The sequence below is a fragment of the Suncus etruscus genome, chromosome 13 (genome assembly GCF_024139225.1).
Source record: "Suncus etruscus isolate mSunEtr1 chromosome 13, mSunEtr1.pri.cur, whole genome shotgun sequence".
Classification (NCBI taxonomy): domain Eukaryota; kingdom Metazoa; phylum Chordata; class Mammalia; order Eulipotyphla; family Soricidae; genus Suncus; species Suncus etruscus.
The window spans coordinates 93,148,972-93,166,094 of record NC_064860.1 but is presented as its reverse complement, the minus strand read 5'-3'; the positions used below and the strand labels follow the sequence as shown (position 1 = coordinate 93,166,094).

Sequence of the window (17,123 nt, the reverse complement as noted above, 5' to 3'; positions counted from 1 at the left end):
TTTCTTGACAAAGCTTTACTGTAGCTCCCTACCATGGGGTAGATATATATTTATTGTTTAGAAAACACTTTTGTTTACCAGTAATATGGGTTATACTGCCTTTTATACCTCTGTACTTCAGATCATTTATTCTTTTATTTAACATGCACGTCAGTTAAGTCATCTAATACTAGAATAGCCAGTATGTACTGAATAAGTATAAGGAAAACCGTACTTTATTTTTTTCCATCTTATGATGTAGATGCATGAATGTAATTTTGTGTCTTTGTAAGCAAATGTTATGTCCAGTAGTGAGCACGGACAGGTCCTTGGTAACTTTATTCTGATGCTTATTTTCTAGACCAACTTTCAGTGCCAGAAGAGAAGGCAGCAGAATTACTTTTGGATATTGAATCTGTTATTACCTTTTATTGTAAATCACGTAATATTAAATACAGCACATCCCTTAGCTGGATACATCTTCTCAAACCACTGGTGCATCTTCAACTGCCTCGCAGTGATTTATACAACTGCTTTTATGCTATCATGAATAAATACATTCCCAGGTAAACTGTCATTTTAACTGTTATAGTTTTTTAAGTGAATCAAAGTCTAATTTATTTTTTGAAGTCTTTTTATTAAAAGAGTTAGTAGTCTTTGATGGTAAAGTGTCAGAAACTTTTCCAAGTTATTTGAACTATGGCTATTATTTATGGCTCTGCCACAAATAATCTTTATGGCACAGTTATTTGAGCCATAGTTATTATTTATGGTTGCCCTGTGCAACCATTAATTCACTTTTTGTCTCTGGATTTACTTATTTTGGACATTTTATATATTTGGAATCATAATATATGGTCTTTTGTGAAATTATTTTATCCAGTGTAAAGTTTTAAAGAGTCATATTATTTCATATTTGTTGTGGTTTCATTTTTTCTGAGTTAGATTTCATTGTATGTGTTTTATTTATCTGTTCAATAGTTGATGAGTATTGGATCATTCTTTTCAGTCTGTTACTAAACAGTCGTGTGCACATTTTTATGCGGACATGTAATTTCATTTCTCTTGACTATGTACCTAGGCATAGAAATTGCTGGATACATACATGGCAAGTCTATGTTTAACCTTTTGAGAAATTGACAGAATTTCCACAACAACTGCCAATAATTATGAATATCCCAATTTATCTACACTCAAAAACTTTATTTGTTATTGTTATTATTTTTATTTTAGCTATGCTGATGAATAAGAATGTGCTTAGTGGCAATTTGTATATATGTGGACAAATGTATGTTTAATTAAAGAACTTTTAAAACATATGGGTTCTTGAAGATTTCGAATAGGCTGAGTAAGGCAGAGCCTAACCAAACTTTCTAAAACTCTCCAGATGACTGTAATATACACTAAAATGGAAAACTTCTGTGTTACTTGAAGGCCATAGTCCTTCATGTAAGGAAAACTAGCCCCCTAAAACTGCTGAAGGACAGGGCTATACTTAAAGTAGAGCTGAGTCAGAAATTTATATTTTGGAGTTTTTGTGCAATAACTTGAAGTCTTCTCTCAACTGCTGTTTTAGCTGATGTCTTATCCCCTCTCCTTATAATAGAGCTGTTAACAGCAAGGCATATGATGTTAATTTGTAATAATGTGGTAGTGGAATTGTGGAACACACGTTTGCACATGTAACACAGTACGCTAGCCAGGATCGTGGTAACACTTCTTTATAGAACACAGCCCACAAAGTGGGAGAACTCCACTAGAGTCTATATTTTTAATTATAGATTAATGTGTAACATGTTAGAATGTATCACACAGACTTCCTAGCTAGAAAATGAATGTTGCTGTTGTGTTGGCCAACTCCCCAAGATACTCATTTTTCTTCAATATGTGGCCACAAACTTGGCAGTTCTTATAAATTATGTTCTATTCTCTGTTTACTACTCTTTTTGTGTCTTGTCTTAGCAGTCCTTCATCTGCATTTATTAAGTGAGTCAAGTATTTAGATTAAAAGGAGAGATAATAAAAAAAAAAGGAGAGATAATTATACCAGTATGCATTTATTTCTGTTTCGGGGCATCTGATTGATCAGGTTTAGGCTTTTTCTAATTAAATACCTCTATTATCTTCAGTATTAAAAAAAATAGATCAGGGGCCGGAGAGATAGCAGGGAGGTAAGGCACTTGCCTTGCATGCAGAAGGACAGTGTTTCGAATCCCAGCAGCTCATATGGTCCCCCGAGCCTGCCAGGAGTGATTCCTGAGCATAGAGCCAGGAGTAACCCCTGAGCGCTGCCGGGTGTGACCCAAAAACCAAGAAAAAAGATCAAGGGCCATACTTTTTTACTATTAACCCCAGATCTTGGATTTGTAGAAATTCTTTTTATTTTTTTAAACTTTATTGATTGATTGATTGGTTTTGGGCCACACCCAGTGATGCTCAGGGATTACCCCTGGTTCTGCACTCAGAAATTGCCCTTGACAGGCTGAGGCAGTGGTCGGCAACCTTCTTTTTCAACCGAGACAAATCTCGCCAAAACCACGATTGAAATTTATTTTGAGAGCCACACAGGGCGCGCACTGACGGAGGCGAGGAGCAGAGTCCTGACTCCTGTAGCGCCCACCCGGCACACAGAAGAGCCAAATTAAAAGTGTAAAGAGCCACATGTGGCTCGAGAGCCGCAGGTTGCTGACCACTGGGGGACCATATCGGATGCCAGGAATCTAACTGGGTCCCTCCCAGGTCGGCCACATGCAAGGCCATTGCCCTACTGCTGTGCTCTCTCAGGCCCCAGAAATTATTTTTCATAATTCTCACTTGAAAAGTACTTTAAAACGTTATTGATGTTTCTGTTTTATTTGTTTTTTGTTTTTGGGCCACACTCGGCAGCACTCGGGTTACTCCTGGCTCTAGGTTCAGAAATTGCCCTGGCAGGCACAGGGGACCATACGGGATTCGAATCACCGTCCTTCTGTATGAAAGGCAAATACCTGGACCCGGAGAGATAGCACAGCGGCGTTTGCTTTGCAAGGAGCCTATCTAGGACCAAAGGTGGTTGGTTCGAATCCCAGTGTCCCATATGGTCCCCGTGCCTGCCAGGAGCTATTCCTGAGCAGACAGCCAGGAGTAACCACTGAGCACCGCCAGGTGTGGCCCAAAAACCAAAAAAAAAAAAAAAAGAAAGGCAAATACCTTACCTCCATGCTATCTCTCCGGCCCCCATGTTTTTGTTTTAAATCTGTGACATTCATTTCATTAACATATTGTAAGCCTTTTTTAAAAAAGTTTCTTTATAACATGCTTTTTTTGCTAGATATTCCTAACAGAATATAACCTGAAATATCAAATCATTTATCTGAAAGGATGGAATGGCAAAATGACTTAATGTCATTTTTGTGCATGTCTTTATTTTTTTTATGCTTAAAGCAAAAGTTGATATAAGAGGATAAAGGAAACAAACACCCTAGTGGGGTTAAAGTTTCAAGTGTTTATTTTAGGAAAAGATTAATTAGCAAAGATAGTCCTACAGCTGTGGGTCATGGGGGCCCAGTGGAAATCCTTTTGCGTATAAGTTTTATTTCCATCCTGTTGAGCTTTATGACCTTTAGTACGGTGCCTGGTCGTAACCAGGCCTCAGTGTTCTCATCTATTAAATGAGAGATGAGGATGATATCTATTTCATAGGACTGCTCATAAAGTTAAAATGAGAACTTTATGAAGTGCATATTGCAGCGTTTGGAACATGGTATTCTTCAGGAAATACTAATTTTTATTACGGTTGTGTTATTTTTATTTTAATTATCTTATTATAGATAACGTGGCTACATTTACAGTATAGACATATGGTTACTGCACCACATCACTGCCAAAGTGACCAAAGCCCTCCCAACAATTCCCTATTTTACATCTAGAGATGGTTACTGTTTTACAGATTATTTAGAACACAAGAAAAGTAGGTAAGAGGACAATGAATTCCTGAGGCTAGTGTTTGGAGTCTCTAGGAGTTCACTGTGAGTGCCTGGTACTGAGCCTTATTAACAACTTCTAAGGCTGGAAACTTCTCCCTCTGTCTCAAAGTTGAAGTTCCTGTTTGGCATGATTTTGGTAGGTTATTTTTTGTACTGGATAACTCTTAAAACTTTTTTCATATAAAATAATTGTGATTGCATTCTTAAATTCCCCCCCCCCCCAAATTACCTACCAGATTATACCAATAATGAACAATCTGCTTTTGGATGGTGGAGAAAACTTGTATTCTGAAGTGCTTATCTCTAGCCTTTTCAGGCTTTTCTTCTACTGAAAGGCACTTCCAGTAAACTGTGGAGCTAACCTGGTGTTCCTAGAAGTGTTTCATTCATTTGGCAGGAAGCAAGGTACGGAACTCCTTCAGGACTTGGTAGATATTTTTACTATTTCAGGCCAGACTACAACTAGGACAAAATGAAAATAATATGTTAGACTGAGATTCAGCTTCAGTATTTTTCAGGTTTTTTTTTTTATAGAAGATTACAGTGTGCAGTCTTTGAGGAAAAATACATGCAGCTTTGAGAAACATGGGTTTGGGGGTCCTAGGTTAGGGGATCCTCCTGTATTCAATGGTGCTTGTAGTCCTTCCACTTGAGTGCTACCTTGTTTCACTTAGAGAATTTCTTCCTAGTGGCTGTGGACCTGCAGTTTGTTCAAGCTTTCTGTTAAGACAGATGTATTGAAAGTGGTTAGCAGAATTCTGTTTGGTTATATCAGGTAGATTTGCAGTCATGTGGTGGTCTTCTTTTGGGTGTTCTGGGACAGAGGACAGTATATGGCATTTTAAGAGGACTGATTATTGATATGATTACTTCAAATGTGTTAATACAAGAAAACTTGTTTCTCTTCTAGGGATTGTTCAATGAAGGGGAGACCATTTCATCTTTTCCGATTACTCATCCAATATCATGAGCCTGAGCTTTGTTCTTTTCTTGATACAAAGAAAATTACTCCAGACTCCTATGCACTCAACTGGGTAATAAAGTGAAAGTAGGAACACTTAATGAAAAATAGATTTACCTAAATTATAGTTAGATGATTGTTTTTAGTCTTGGTTTTTGGGGTTACACCCAATGGTGCTCAGGAGTTATTCTTGATTCTGTACTCAGGAGTCACTTCTGGCTGTACTTGGGGACCATACTGGATGCTGGAGATCAAATCCAGGAGAGCCATATGCAAGGCAAGAGCTCTGTCTGTTGTACTATCTCTCTGGCCCCAACAGTTAGATATTTTTTTAACCTTCAGGAAGAGAAAAGAGGTGCTAAAGTGTAAACTGTTGAAATTTAAACTAAAGGAATAAAATTATTGACACATTAGAATAGTTCTTTTGCTCTTTATGTTAGTTTAGATTATTACTATTATTCCTGGGCCATGCCCGTTGTGCTTGGGGGCCTATACATTAGTACCTTTGGATTGAACCTGGGGCTCTCCTTATTATGGAGCTTGTGCTCTGCCTATTGAGTTGTCTTTCTGGTCCAATTCAGATTACTTAATGTGAAGTGTGATCTTTTCTTATTTGATATGTCTTGTTTGATTTGTACATGTATGTGATATATTTCTGTACATATAGAATATGCAATATATGCCTAACAATTATAAATGCATGCACATAATATACATAAATATATGTTCTATATCAATTCACTTTAAAATTTTGTGGGATTGCCAGGAAGATACCTAAAAGAAGTAGAGCATATGTCTTGCATGTGCAGGGCCTCAAGTTTGATCCTAGTTACTATATGCTTTCTCTCTTTTGCTCCCACCGATGGAAATGTTCCCTCTAAAATAAATAATTTCCTTAAAATTTGACAAGCACTCATGAAGAAAATCACTTAGGAATTTTAAATGATTAATATAAAATAATATAAAGTATATCCCAGTGTTCTTCTCTTTTATATTTGTATTTTTAGTTGGAAGTTTTATTATTCTATATCAGCAGTTCTCAAGCATTTGGTCTCTTTTGTTCATCATTTGCTGAGGAACAATATTTTATGTTGTTGATAAGAAATGGAAAGAAATGATAAGTATTCACATTTATTTAGAAGTAACGTTTGGGGGCCGGAGAGATAGCATGGAGGTAAGGCATTTGCCTTTCATGCAGGAGGTCATCGGTTCGAATCCCGGCATCCCATATGGTCCCCCGTGCCTGCCAGGAGCAATTTCTGAGCCTGGAGCCAGGAGTAACCCCTGAACACTGCTGGGTGTGACCCAAAAACCACACACACACACAAACACACACACACACACACACACACACAAAAGAAACGTTGGGCGCAGAGATAGCATAGAGGTAAGGCATTTGCCTTGCATGCAGAAGGTCGGTGGTTCGAATCCCGGCATCCCATATGGTCTCCGAGCCTGCCGGAAGCGATTTCTGAGTGTAGAACCAGGAGTAACCCCTGAGCGCTGCCAGGTGTGACCTCCCCCAAATAAAAGTAACGTTCAATTTATTATATATTAACATAGCCCAAACTTTATAACAAACAGCATTTTTTATAAGAAAATAAATGAGTGAGAATAATGACATTGTTTTATTTTTGTAAATCTCATAATTACAGCACATAGGAAGATTCTATTTGCTTTTATCGATACTCTGTAATGGTACAATGGAAATTTTTATTTTCCAGTGGTGCTAGAAATGAATATGACAAATGGAATTACATTCTATTTTTATGAAAATAGTTTTGATCTTATGGATTCCCTTGTGTATCTTTTGGGGACTTTGAGACTTTTTCAGTCACTGAGAATCTAAGTTAACATTAAGAATCTTTCTAGGGCCCGGAGAGATAGCACAGCGGCATTTGCCTTGCAAGCAGCCGATCCAGGACCAAAGGTGGTTGGTTCGAATCCCAGTGTCCCATAGGGTCCCCCATGCCTGCCAGGAGCTATTTCTGAGCAGACAGCCAGGAGTAACCCCTGAGCACTGCCGGGTGTGGCCCAAAAAACAAAAACAAAAAAACAAAACAAAAAGAATCTTTCTAAACTGTTTCAGAGAGATATACTTCAGCAGGTATAGGGTGCTTGCCTGGCATGCAGCTGACCCAGGTTTGATCCCAGAGCCTCTCCAAGAGTAATCCCTGAGCACTGAGCTAGGAGTAAACCCTGAGTACTTTCAGAGATAGCCCCAAACCAAAGTAAATTTTAAAAATTTTTGTAAAATAATTTTTTAAACAATGATTAAGTGATAAAAGAATGTTAGAAAAAGGTGCTAAGAGAATATCTATTTAAGTTAAACATACTGCTCATTCATGTATGACCTGTCATTTTTTAATGACTATTTCTGTTTCTGTCAGTATTAACTGTGATTTATTGCATGGCCTCGGCACTCCAGTTCTTCTACATTGGATAAAATGAGAATGCCAGTATTTCTTAGCTCAAGAGGCTCAGAGGGTTGAGTGCTGTCGCCAGAACTCTTACTTACTGTTGGTTGCAAAACAAATTCTTTTTTTTTGTGGGGGGGGGGGTTGGGGCCACACCCGGCGGTGCTCAGGGGTTACACCTGGCTATCTGCTCAGAAATAGCTCCTGGCAGGCCCGGGGGACCTTATGGGACACCGGATTTGAACCAACCACCTTTGGTCCTGGATCGGCTGCTTGCAAAGCAAACACCTCTGTGCTATCTCTCCAGCCCCGCAAAACAAATTCTAATTGGGTACCAAAGTGATTAAGTTCTTATCAGTCAGTGTCTGAAAGTTCAATATTTTATTTGTTTATCACTATTGGTTAGCAACACTATAAAAGTTCATATAGATATCGCTATAAAACTGCGTGGTGAATAAGACTTGCTATATAGTTTATTCTTGCTATCAGAATCATGTCAAAGGGAAAGATTTTTTTTTTGATCTTGAGATAAAACTAATTTATGTACCTGGACGACCTATAACTGAGCAGTTTTAATTCAAAAATGGGCTCTTAGGAAAATTTGGATATTTTGCAAGTAGAAAACAAGAGAAATAGAAAACAGGGTAAGGGGCAGGAGAGATTATAGATCAGTTTTATTTTATTTTATGTTTTTAATAATATATTTAAGCACCATGATTACAAACATGTTTGTAATTGGGTTTCGGTCATAAAAAGAACACCCTCCCTTTACCACCGCAACCTTCCCTCCACCAGTGCTCCCATCTCCCTCCTCTCCCACCCCCTGCCTGTATTCTTGACAATCTAAGGAGAGATAATAGAACAGTTAAGGTACTTGCCTTGTATGCAACTAACCCAGATTAGGTCTCTGGCATCCCATATAGTCCCTGAGCACCACCAGAAATAATTATTTTTTCTTTTCTTTTCTTTCTTTTTTTTTTTTTTTTTGTTTGTTTTGCGGGCACAGCCAGTGGTTCTCAGGGGTTACTCCTGGTTCTGTGCTCAGAAATTGCTCCTGGCAGGCTCGGAGGACCATATGGGATGCGGGGGATCGAACCCAGGTCTGCTGTGTGCAAGGCAAACATGAGCTATCTCTCCAACCCCTTATTTATTTATTTATTTATTTATTTATTTATTTATTTTTTATTTTGGACCACATCAGGTGATGCTCAGGGGTTACTTCTGGCTAAGTGCTCAGAAATCACTCCTGGCTTGGGGGATCATAGGGGATGCTGGGTGATTGAGCTGCCGTCCATCCTAGGTTAGCCGCATGCAAAGCAAATGCCTTACCACTTGAGCCTCCGCTCTGGCCCCATCCAGCCCCTTAATTCTTGAGTGTCTAGCCAGGAGTGTCTAGCCAGGAATATGTCTTGAGCACCACCATGTGTGGGCTAAAATCATTTTTTTTTAAAAAAAGGAAAAACACAGTATCTTCAAACATAATGAGAAATATTCACTTAACTATTTCAGAAGATATACAAGTAAGCTTTGGGATTCATTCACATGTATTATGTCATAAAGTTTCATTAGGTGTTCTTAAATTATGTTTGATCCTCACACTTTTTTTTTTGGGGGGGGGGCACACCCGGTGACGCTCAGGGGTTACTCCTGGCTATGCTCTCAGAAGTCGCTCTTAGCTTGGGGGACCATATGGGACGCCGGGGGATCGAACCGCGGTCCGTCCTAGGCTAGCGCAGGCAAGGCAGGCACCTTACCTCTAGCGCCACCGCCCGGCCCCAGATCCTCACACTTTTAACTTAAATAATACTATAATAATTATGCTAGAACTCTGTCAGTAATTGGGTCATGGTAGGTAAATGCAACTATTTTAGATACCCAAATTAATGATTTTGCTCTTCACAAATTGTAGAGATGGACAGTAGAAGACCTCTTTTTTTTTAACCCCATATAAATAGAAATGGTGAGTGAGCACAGTGGTAGATCACATGCCTTATGAATGTGCAAAGCAATAGGTTCAGTCTCCCACACAGACACAAAAGTGCAGGGAAGCTTTTTAGAATTTAAGTGATTTGCCTTAAGTCATACAATTAGTAAGTTTCTCCACTGTGCTGAATTCACAGATTCTGCTTTGGAATTACATAGTCTTAATTTAAAGTACATATTGTTAGCTGCAGATGATTTTGTTCTGTGCATTATTTTAATACTTTTATACATTATTTCCAATGATTTATGTCTGTTTCACTTCTGTTTTACAGCTTGGAAGCCTTTTTGCCTGCTACTGTTCCACCGAAGTCACTCAGGCAATATGGGATGGATATCTACAACAAGCAGACCCATTTTTTATTTATTTCTTAATGTTAATAATCCTTGTTAATGCAAAGTAAGTAAAAAAATGCTTAATTATTTTTTCGTAATTCTCAGGAAGCTCTTTTAATACTTAAAATTTATATTCTCTTTTACAGGGAAGTTATTTTAGCACAGGAGTCTGATAACAAAGAAGAAGTTATTCGTAAGTATCATTTAATGTAGAGAAAGCATTTCAAGACCCTCAATTTTCTAAAACACAGCTTCCTCATCTATAAATTTAGGAGATTAGAAGAACTCTGAGGTTCCATTCAGCTTTTACATACACTCCAGGTATAAATTTTAAAGACAGTTTGCCTTGATTTTGCCATCCTGTTTGTTCTTCATGATTTTGACGGTCTCATCTGTTTCCTTTGCTATGCAGTTTCATTGTTCAGATAAAAATGTGTTTTTTTATCTCAATTTCGTTCTTATTGTTCTGTGCTCAACTTTCATGGTGGAACCTTAGTTCTCCTTTTAGGTTTTCTCTATGAGCCTCCTGTACAAATTTAATTCTTTTTTCTTTTTTTTTTTTTAACACAAGCTAAAACTCTTTAAGTCAGGGGTCTCTCCGTACAGCATTTTGTGGCCCTGCCCTAGAGGAATCTTTTTTTGTTTTCTTTTGTTTTAGTTGTTTGGGTCACACCTCCCAATGTTCAAGGCTTACTACTGACTTTGCACTCAAGGATCACCCTGACTTTGCCTCCTGCGGCCCCCAGGTAAATTGAGTTTGAGACCCCTGCTTTAAGTCATTACTATTTCTTTTTCATTTGCAGAATTTCTGGTATTTAATATGTGTTTGTTACAATATGTCACAGTATTTTGGTCAAGATCAATGGATTTGTCTGGGTTGCATGATTGACACCATCATTTCTGTCTTGTTTTATTTTGGAGCCACACCCAGCTATTATCAGGGCTTAATCCTGGCTCTGCACTCAGGAATTATTCCTGGCAGTATCTGGGGTCCATATGGGATGTGCTGGGGATTAAATCTGGGTTGGCTGCATGCAAGACAAACACTTTACCCACTGTCTGATCATGCCAGCCCCCACATTGTCTTTTTTTTTTGCAAGAGCTCCACACCCATCATCGCTCAGAGATTACTCCTGTCTCTGAGCTCAGAAATTGCTCCTGGGGGGCTTGGAGAGATAACACAGTAGTAGGTCCTTTGCCTTGCATGTAGCTGATACAGGACAGACGGGGTGGTTTGAATCCTGGCATCCCATATGGTCCCCCATGCCTGCCATGAATTCAGAGCTCTGAATGCAGAGCCAGGAGTAACTCCTGAGCATCATTAGGTGTGACCCAAAATCCAAAAAGAAATCCCATCCTGGGAATGGCCACGTGCAAGGCAAATGCCCTACCTCAGTGATTTATCATTCTGGCTCCTCACTGTCGTTTCTTAAGAGTAATTTGTACTAACAGTTGAAACTCTTTTTGGAAAATCTACTTCTTCCTAAAGAGGTTTTTCATCAATTCTTTTTTGTTTGGGTTTGGGAATACACTTGACAGTCAGGGGTTACTTAGGCACAGTCCTTGGGTGCCCATGTAGAACCTGGAATCAAATTTGGGCCTCCTACATGCAAACCATACATTATATTATAGCCTATTCAATGATCTCTCTTGCCCTTTCTAAACCTTTTTTTGTTTGGTTTGGCTTTGGTTTTGGTTTTTGGGTCACACTAAAGAGTGCTCAGGGGGTTATTCCTGGCTCTGCACTCAGGAATCACTACTGGCGGGATGCCAGGGATTGAACCCAGGTCAGCCCTATGCAAGGCAAACACCCTACCTGCTGTACTATCTCTTCAGCCCCCCTAAACATATTTAAAGGCACTGCTGGGTCTAGCGAGATAGCTCAGTGTACACATAGCATATGCAGAGTACATGCTTTGCTTGTTGGAGGCCTGGCTTTGATTTCTGGCACCACATGGACCCCCGAACACTCTTGGAAGTAACTCTCAGCAGAGGACTAGGAGTAGTCTCTGAGTATTTCTAGGTTAGGATCCCCAAACAAAAAATAATTTGAGGCATCACCATTAATATTCTATTTATACAGGGGTTTTTTTGTGGGGGGTGTTTGGGGCCACATCCAATGATACTCAGGAGGTTACTCCTGGCTATGTGCTCAGAAATTACTCCTGGGGCCGGAGGGATAGCATGGAGGTAAGGCATTGGCCTTTCATGCAGAAGGATGGTGGTTCGAATCCCGGCATCCCGTATGGTCCCCCAAGCCTGCTAGGGGCGATTTCTGAGCATAGAGCCAGGAGGAACCCCTGAGCGCTGCCGGGTATGACCCAAAAACCAAAAAAAAAAAAAAAAAAAAAGAAATTACTCCTGGCTCAGGGGACCATATGGGATACCGGAGATCAAACCCAGGTGTGTCCTGGTTCAGCCACTTGCAAGGCCAACACCCTACCGCTTTGCTATCATCTGGCCCCCATTTATACAGTTTTTATTATGCTAGTAGTGCCACATCTGGCCACACCATGCCAGGTGTGGCCAAAAACCAAACAAGAATTGGGGGGGGGGACTTGTTAGGGAGAAATGGATTTCCCAACGTATTTTTTTATGTTACCATTATTTAAATTTTGACACAAATAATAATTATTCTTCTTCACAAATAACTTTTTTAAGTATCTAATGATCCTGTTTCAGAATTATTGGAAAATACCCCGTCCAGTTTGAATACGGAAGATACAGAAGACCTTTTCTCTCTGGCTCAGTACTATTGCAGTAAAACACCAGCTTCATTTAGGAAGGTATAAGAGAAGTGAAAAACTACTCAGTTTTGTGCATTGTTTTAATGTGTATTGTTTTAATGTGTATGTTGTATTTCTTTTGAGTCAAAAATCTCTGGCAACTGTCAGTTTGGCTTGTGTGTAGAATAGTGAGTGGAAAAGAAGATTCCTTTTCTTTAGACATAGAAAATAGGCATATTTAGAGAAAATGATGCATCAATATGTAATTTATAATTTCTATAACTCTTATTTTTCTTAAAATGTGAAAACTTGAGAGGAACCATTTTTTTTAAAAAATTAATATTTGGGGCCAGACAGATAGCATGGAGGTGGGGCGTCTGCCTTGCATGCAGAAGGACGGTGGTTTGAATCCGGCATCCCATATGGCCCCCCCAGTCTGCCAGGAGCGATTTCTTTTTTTTTTTTTTGGTTTTTGGGCCACACCCGCTAACGCTCAGGGGTTACTCCTGGCTATGCGCTCAGAAGTTGCTCCTGGCTTGGGGGACCATATGGGACGCCGGGGATCGATCGACCGCGGTCCGTCCAAGGCTAGCGCAGGCAAGGCAGGCACCTTACCTCTAGCGCCACCGCCCGGCCCCTAGGAGCGATTTCTGAGCGTAGAGCCAGGAGTAACCCTGAGCACTGCTGACTGTGACCCCCCCCCCAAATTAATATTTAACTTTGTAATAGTATAGAAAATAACTATAGAATATTTTTTCTGGTCTTATATTTGTGTGATCTTTGTATGTAGCTTTTCTATGAGATTTGGGATGATAGATTAAATTTTAAGAATCATATGCCTCAAATATATCATGTAGTTATTTTATTTTCTATCATGATTTAATCAGAATAATTTCATTTTTTCTCTTTAACATTTTTAAAAATTCTCTTCAAATAGGATAATCACCATCTATTTGGTAGTACTTTGTTGGGAATAAAGGATGATGATGCAGATTTGAGTCAAGCTCTTTGTCTGGCTGTTTCCGTATCAGAGATTCTTCAAGCAAATCAGCTGCAAGGGGTAAATTTCCTTTTAAGAATTCACAGTTTTGAAAAGAAAAGAATTCACAGTTTTTCAGTAGACTCCATTTTAAATTCCCACCCATGTTTTGATTTCCATAAAATCACTGAATTTTTTTGTACCATAGATGCACTTTCCCCTCCAAAAGATGGGGGGAAATGTCTGTGCATCTCATAGAGAATGCTGAGTCTAGCAATGAGTTCTTGGGGTTCCCAGAAAACTAGCAGAAACTTAAACTCTATTTGTTAATGATAGTCATAATGATTCTCAATGTCACATTGACTGCTGTTCACTTAACATGATTGAAATATTCTGTCATAGTTTATTAAATATTTTAGTACATCATTTGCATTAGAATATTTTTTCTCTTGTTTCTTCATCTAGAAATGTGCGTCTATGGTGCTTTATGAGGTGCTTCTCATAAAGCAAAAAATACAGTAGTTTAACTTTGTCTTTTTTTGAGTGAGTACTGTGTTAAATCTTCTTTCTAAAAAAAACCAAAATCTCTGTTCATATGATCACTTCATTCTTGATGTAGCCCTACGCACTGCTGGATGTAGCCCAAAACCCTTTAAACAACCTCCCATGCTTAAAAGCTTAGCGATTGAAAAGTAAATGAAATGGTTTAAACACTTGAGGATGTTGTTTTTTTTTAGTTTTTGGGTCACACCCGGCAGTGCTCAGGGGTTACTCCTGGCTGTCTGCTCAGAAATAGCTCCTGGCAGGCACGGGGGACCATATGGGACACCGGGATTCGAACCAACCACCTTTGGTTCTGTATCGGCTGCTTGCAAGGCAAACGCCGCTGTGCTATCTCTCCGGGCCCAGGATGTTGTTTTTTTTACTGGTTGGACCATGAGTACTTTTTCTTCCTAACTTTATTTAAACATGGTGGTTTACAAAGTTGTTCTTACAGTTCATAATATAGGCACTCAATATTCAAACACCAATTCCACCATATCTTACAAGGGTGTAATTAAATTAAAGTCATTGAGATTTTTCTGAGCTGTTTGCTACTATTCAAATCCTCTGAGTTACTATTTGTGTGTATTAATGGGCTTCTATGCTACATTCTTATCTAATTTGCTGTCCTCCTACTGGCCTCAGTATTATGGAATTTGGAGGTGTCATACAGATACATATGTGGCCACATACTGCAAATCATAGAACTGGGATGATTCTTTGGTTTGGCATCTCTTTGTGTATTACTTATGAAGCTATGAAGCTGGCCCCATTTATATACTGGGACTGTAGGACTTGGATGTGGCTGCTGGGGCTCATGGTAACATGAAACTGGGGTGAGTGGAAGGTTGTACACCCACACTCTGAGAAGGCCCTAGTGTTTTCAATAAAAGACCTGAATACCTGGGCATTTCATCAGCTTGGCATCACATGTCTGAGATTCAAAATCTGCTTATTAAATAAATTTGCTCCTTCTACTTTGATGAGTTGTTGAGATTATATAAAATAATGACTCTCATGGAAAATTCCAGTATGTTAAATATTGTTTGCTTTTTAGGAAGGAGTCCGGTTCTTTGTGGTGGATTGCCGTCCTGCAGAGCAGTATAATGCTGGGCATTTATCAACTGCTTTCCACTTAGATTCAGATCTGGTTAGTAAAAATGTTTATCACAGTTATATAAAACAAAAAAATTTTCTTTTGTTATTGTGATGTTTGTGGAACTCCTGAAACAGTTTTCTCTAGCTACAATATAAAGAGACATATGCCAGATTTAGAATGCTTTTCTTTCTACATTAGAAGGGAGTTTGAGGCCAGGGAGAAAGCCCAGTGGGTTGGATTGTGTGTTCTGTATGTGGGAGTCCTGAATTCAGTCTTGATCATGGCTTGGAGCGACCCTGAGAACTACATTGAGAGTAGCCCCTGAATATTGCCTAGTGTGGCTTAAAAGCAAAGAAGGGAGTCCTTGTCCTTAGAAGAACAGTCTTGGACCCAAGAATATAGTGCAGAGGACTGGGGCACATGCTTGGCTTCCAGAAGGATCTTAGTTTCATCTTTGGAACAACCTCATCCTTAGCATTTCACCCCTGATGACCTTGAACGTTGTGGCTGTAACTCAGGACAGCCCCTAACACTGCTAGGCCATGTTGCCTGCATAGCTGGGCCCAGTACTGCTGGGAGCAGCCCCAGAGAACTTCTGAGCAGTGCTTGGAATTTTCAGACATATTTTTTTAATTAAAAAAAAAGAAAAGAAAAGAAAGAAAGAAAGAAAGAAAAAGGGGCCAGAGAGATAGCACAGCGGTAGGGCTTTTGCCTTGCAAGCAGCCAGTCCAGCATGGATGGTGGTTCAAATCCTGGTATCCCATATGGTCCCCCATGCCTTCCAGTAGCAATTTCTTTTTTTTTTTTTTTTGGCTATAGATCTTTCATATTTAAAAGCATAATAATGGCAACAGCTGACTATAAAAAGCAAAGAACAGATTAAGCTTTACCTCGAAAAATGAGATAATCAGAAAATTAATTTACTCAGAAAATTAACCTTATGCATCTTTTACAATTAAAATATAGAACCCATAATATGCATAAGAAAATAGAATGAGAACAGAATGCAATAACATCTCAAAGGCTCAAGTATCAAAGATTTATAGTTCGCAAGTTAAGCTTTTACCATACTTTAAGATAAATTTAATTAAGACTAGAGAAATAATTCAAAGTAGACTTTAAGATCATCAAGCAAGATGCCTTTGGACCCCCTATGGTTTAGATATCTACATATACCACCCTTCTCTCTGTATCACTGAAGTGCATGAGGTCCCTAATGATCTCTGTTACCTCCTTACTACCTCTTCTTCCTTGACCTCTTAATTTCTTTTTTGTCCCCTAATTCACAATACAGACCAGGTAAAGGGTCTGTGTTGAGGTGTATATGGGGTGCATTTACTGTATCTCTTCTTTCTATACAGTCAGTGTAAAGAACACAGCCTGTGGTAAGAGTTGGAAGGCCAGTAGCGATTTCTGAGCGCAGAGGCAGGAGTAACCCTTGAGCGCTGCCGGGTGTGACCCAAAAACCAAAAAAAAGAAAGAAAATTGCTGCTGTTTCCTTTTCAAAACCCTAGGTATCCTTTTAGCATCACAAAGGATAGATGAAAGCACTGTTCCCCATCACTTGTTCCCTGCCATTGTTATGTCATTGAATTCTAAATTTAACTATGAGTTGATTGATTTAGCACTTAGTATATTGCCTTGCATAGAGTAAATACTCTTTAAATATAAGCTCAATTAGAATTGGATAAGATTCTGAAAGTTTTTACTATAAGCTTTTTGTTGTGACATATATGTAGTTATATATAATTATCTTAATTGTGGTTGTATCTGGCATAAAGGTGTAGCTAGTTATTAAAATTATTGTTCTTATGTCAGGTTAATTAAACAAATGAGTGAAGTAAATTGACAAATGCTGAGTTGTTTGCAGACCTGGGGTTAACATCATCTAAACTGTGCTTACTTAGAATGATGTGAGGGGAGAGAAAGAGAGGAAGTACATGTTCAAGAGAGAACACGAGCTTGTCCAGAATGGAAAAACCAAGCAGACATAGACAGTGGCAAGCAAGATGAGTGTTTAAGGGAAAACTAGGATTGGTTAGCAAGCCCACACAGAGAAAGAGACATAGAGACAAGCAAGTTAGATATCTACATTCATGGTAGGTGAGCAAGCCAGATTTCCCATTAAAATAAAAAAA

The 17,123-nt window shown here is 39.0% G+C and overlaps 1 protein-coding gene and 1 non-coding gene across 2 annotated transcripts in view; one reads left to right on the top strand and one right to left on the bottom strand.

The window, feature by feature from the left end:
• The window catches only part of TBC1D23 (TBC1 domain family member 23), a 63,851-nt gene that overhangs the window by 16,794 nt on the left and 29,934 nt on the right, over positions 1 to 17,123 (top strand). The window contains exons 4-10 of the mRNA XM_049785389.1: positions 341 to 545; positions 4,855 to 4,978; positions 9,578 to 9,702; positions 9,785 to 9,831; positions 12,321 to 12,424; positions 13,302 to 13,424; positions 14,944 to 15,036. Coding sequence (XP_049641346.1) covers positions 341 to 545; positions 4,855 to 4,978; positions 9,578 to 9,702; positions 9,785 to 9,831; positions 12,321 to 12,424; positions 13,302 to 13,424; positions 14,944 to 15,036 — 821 coding nt within the window. The remainder of the gene's footprint in view (positions 1 to 340; positions 546 to 4,854; positions 4,979 to 9,577; positions 9,703 to 9,784; positions 9,832 to 12,320; positions 12,425 to 13,301; positions 13,425 to 14,943; positions 15,037 to 17,123) is intronic.
• Positions 16,255 to 16,387, bottom strand: LOC126026401 (small nucleolar RNA SNORA51). The gene has a single exon (XR_007501688.1). It is a non-coding gene; the product is annotated as a small nucleolar RNA SNORA51 (small nucleolar RNA).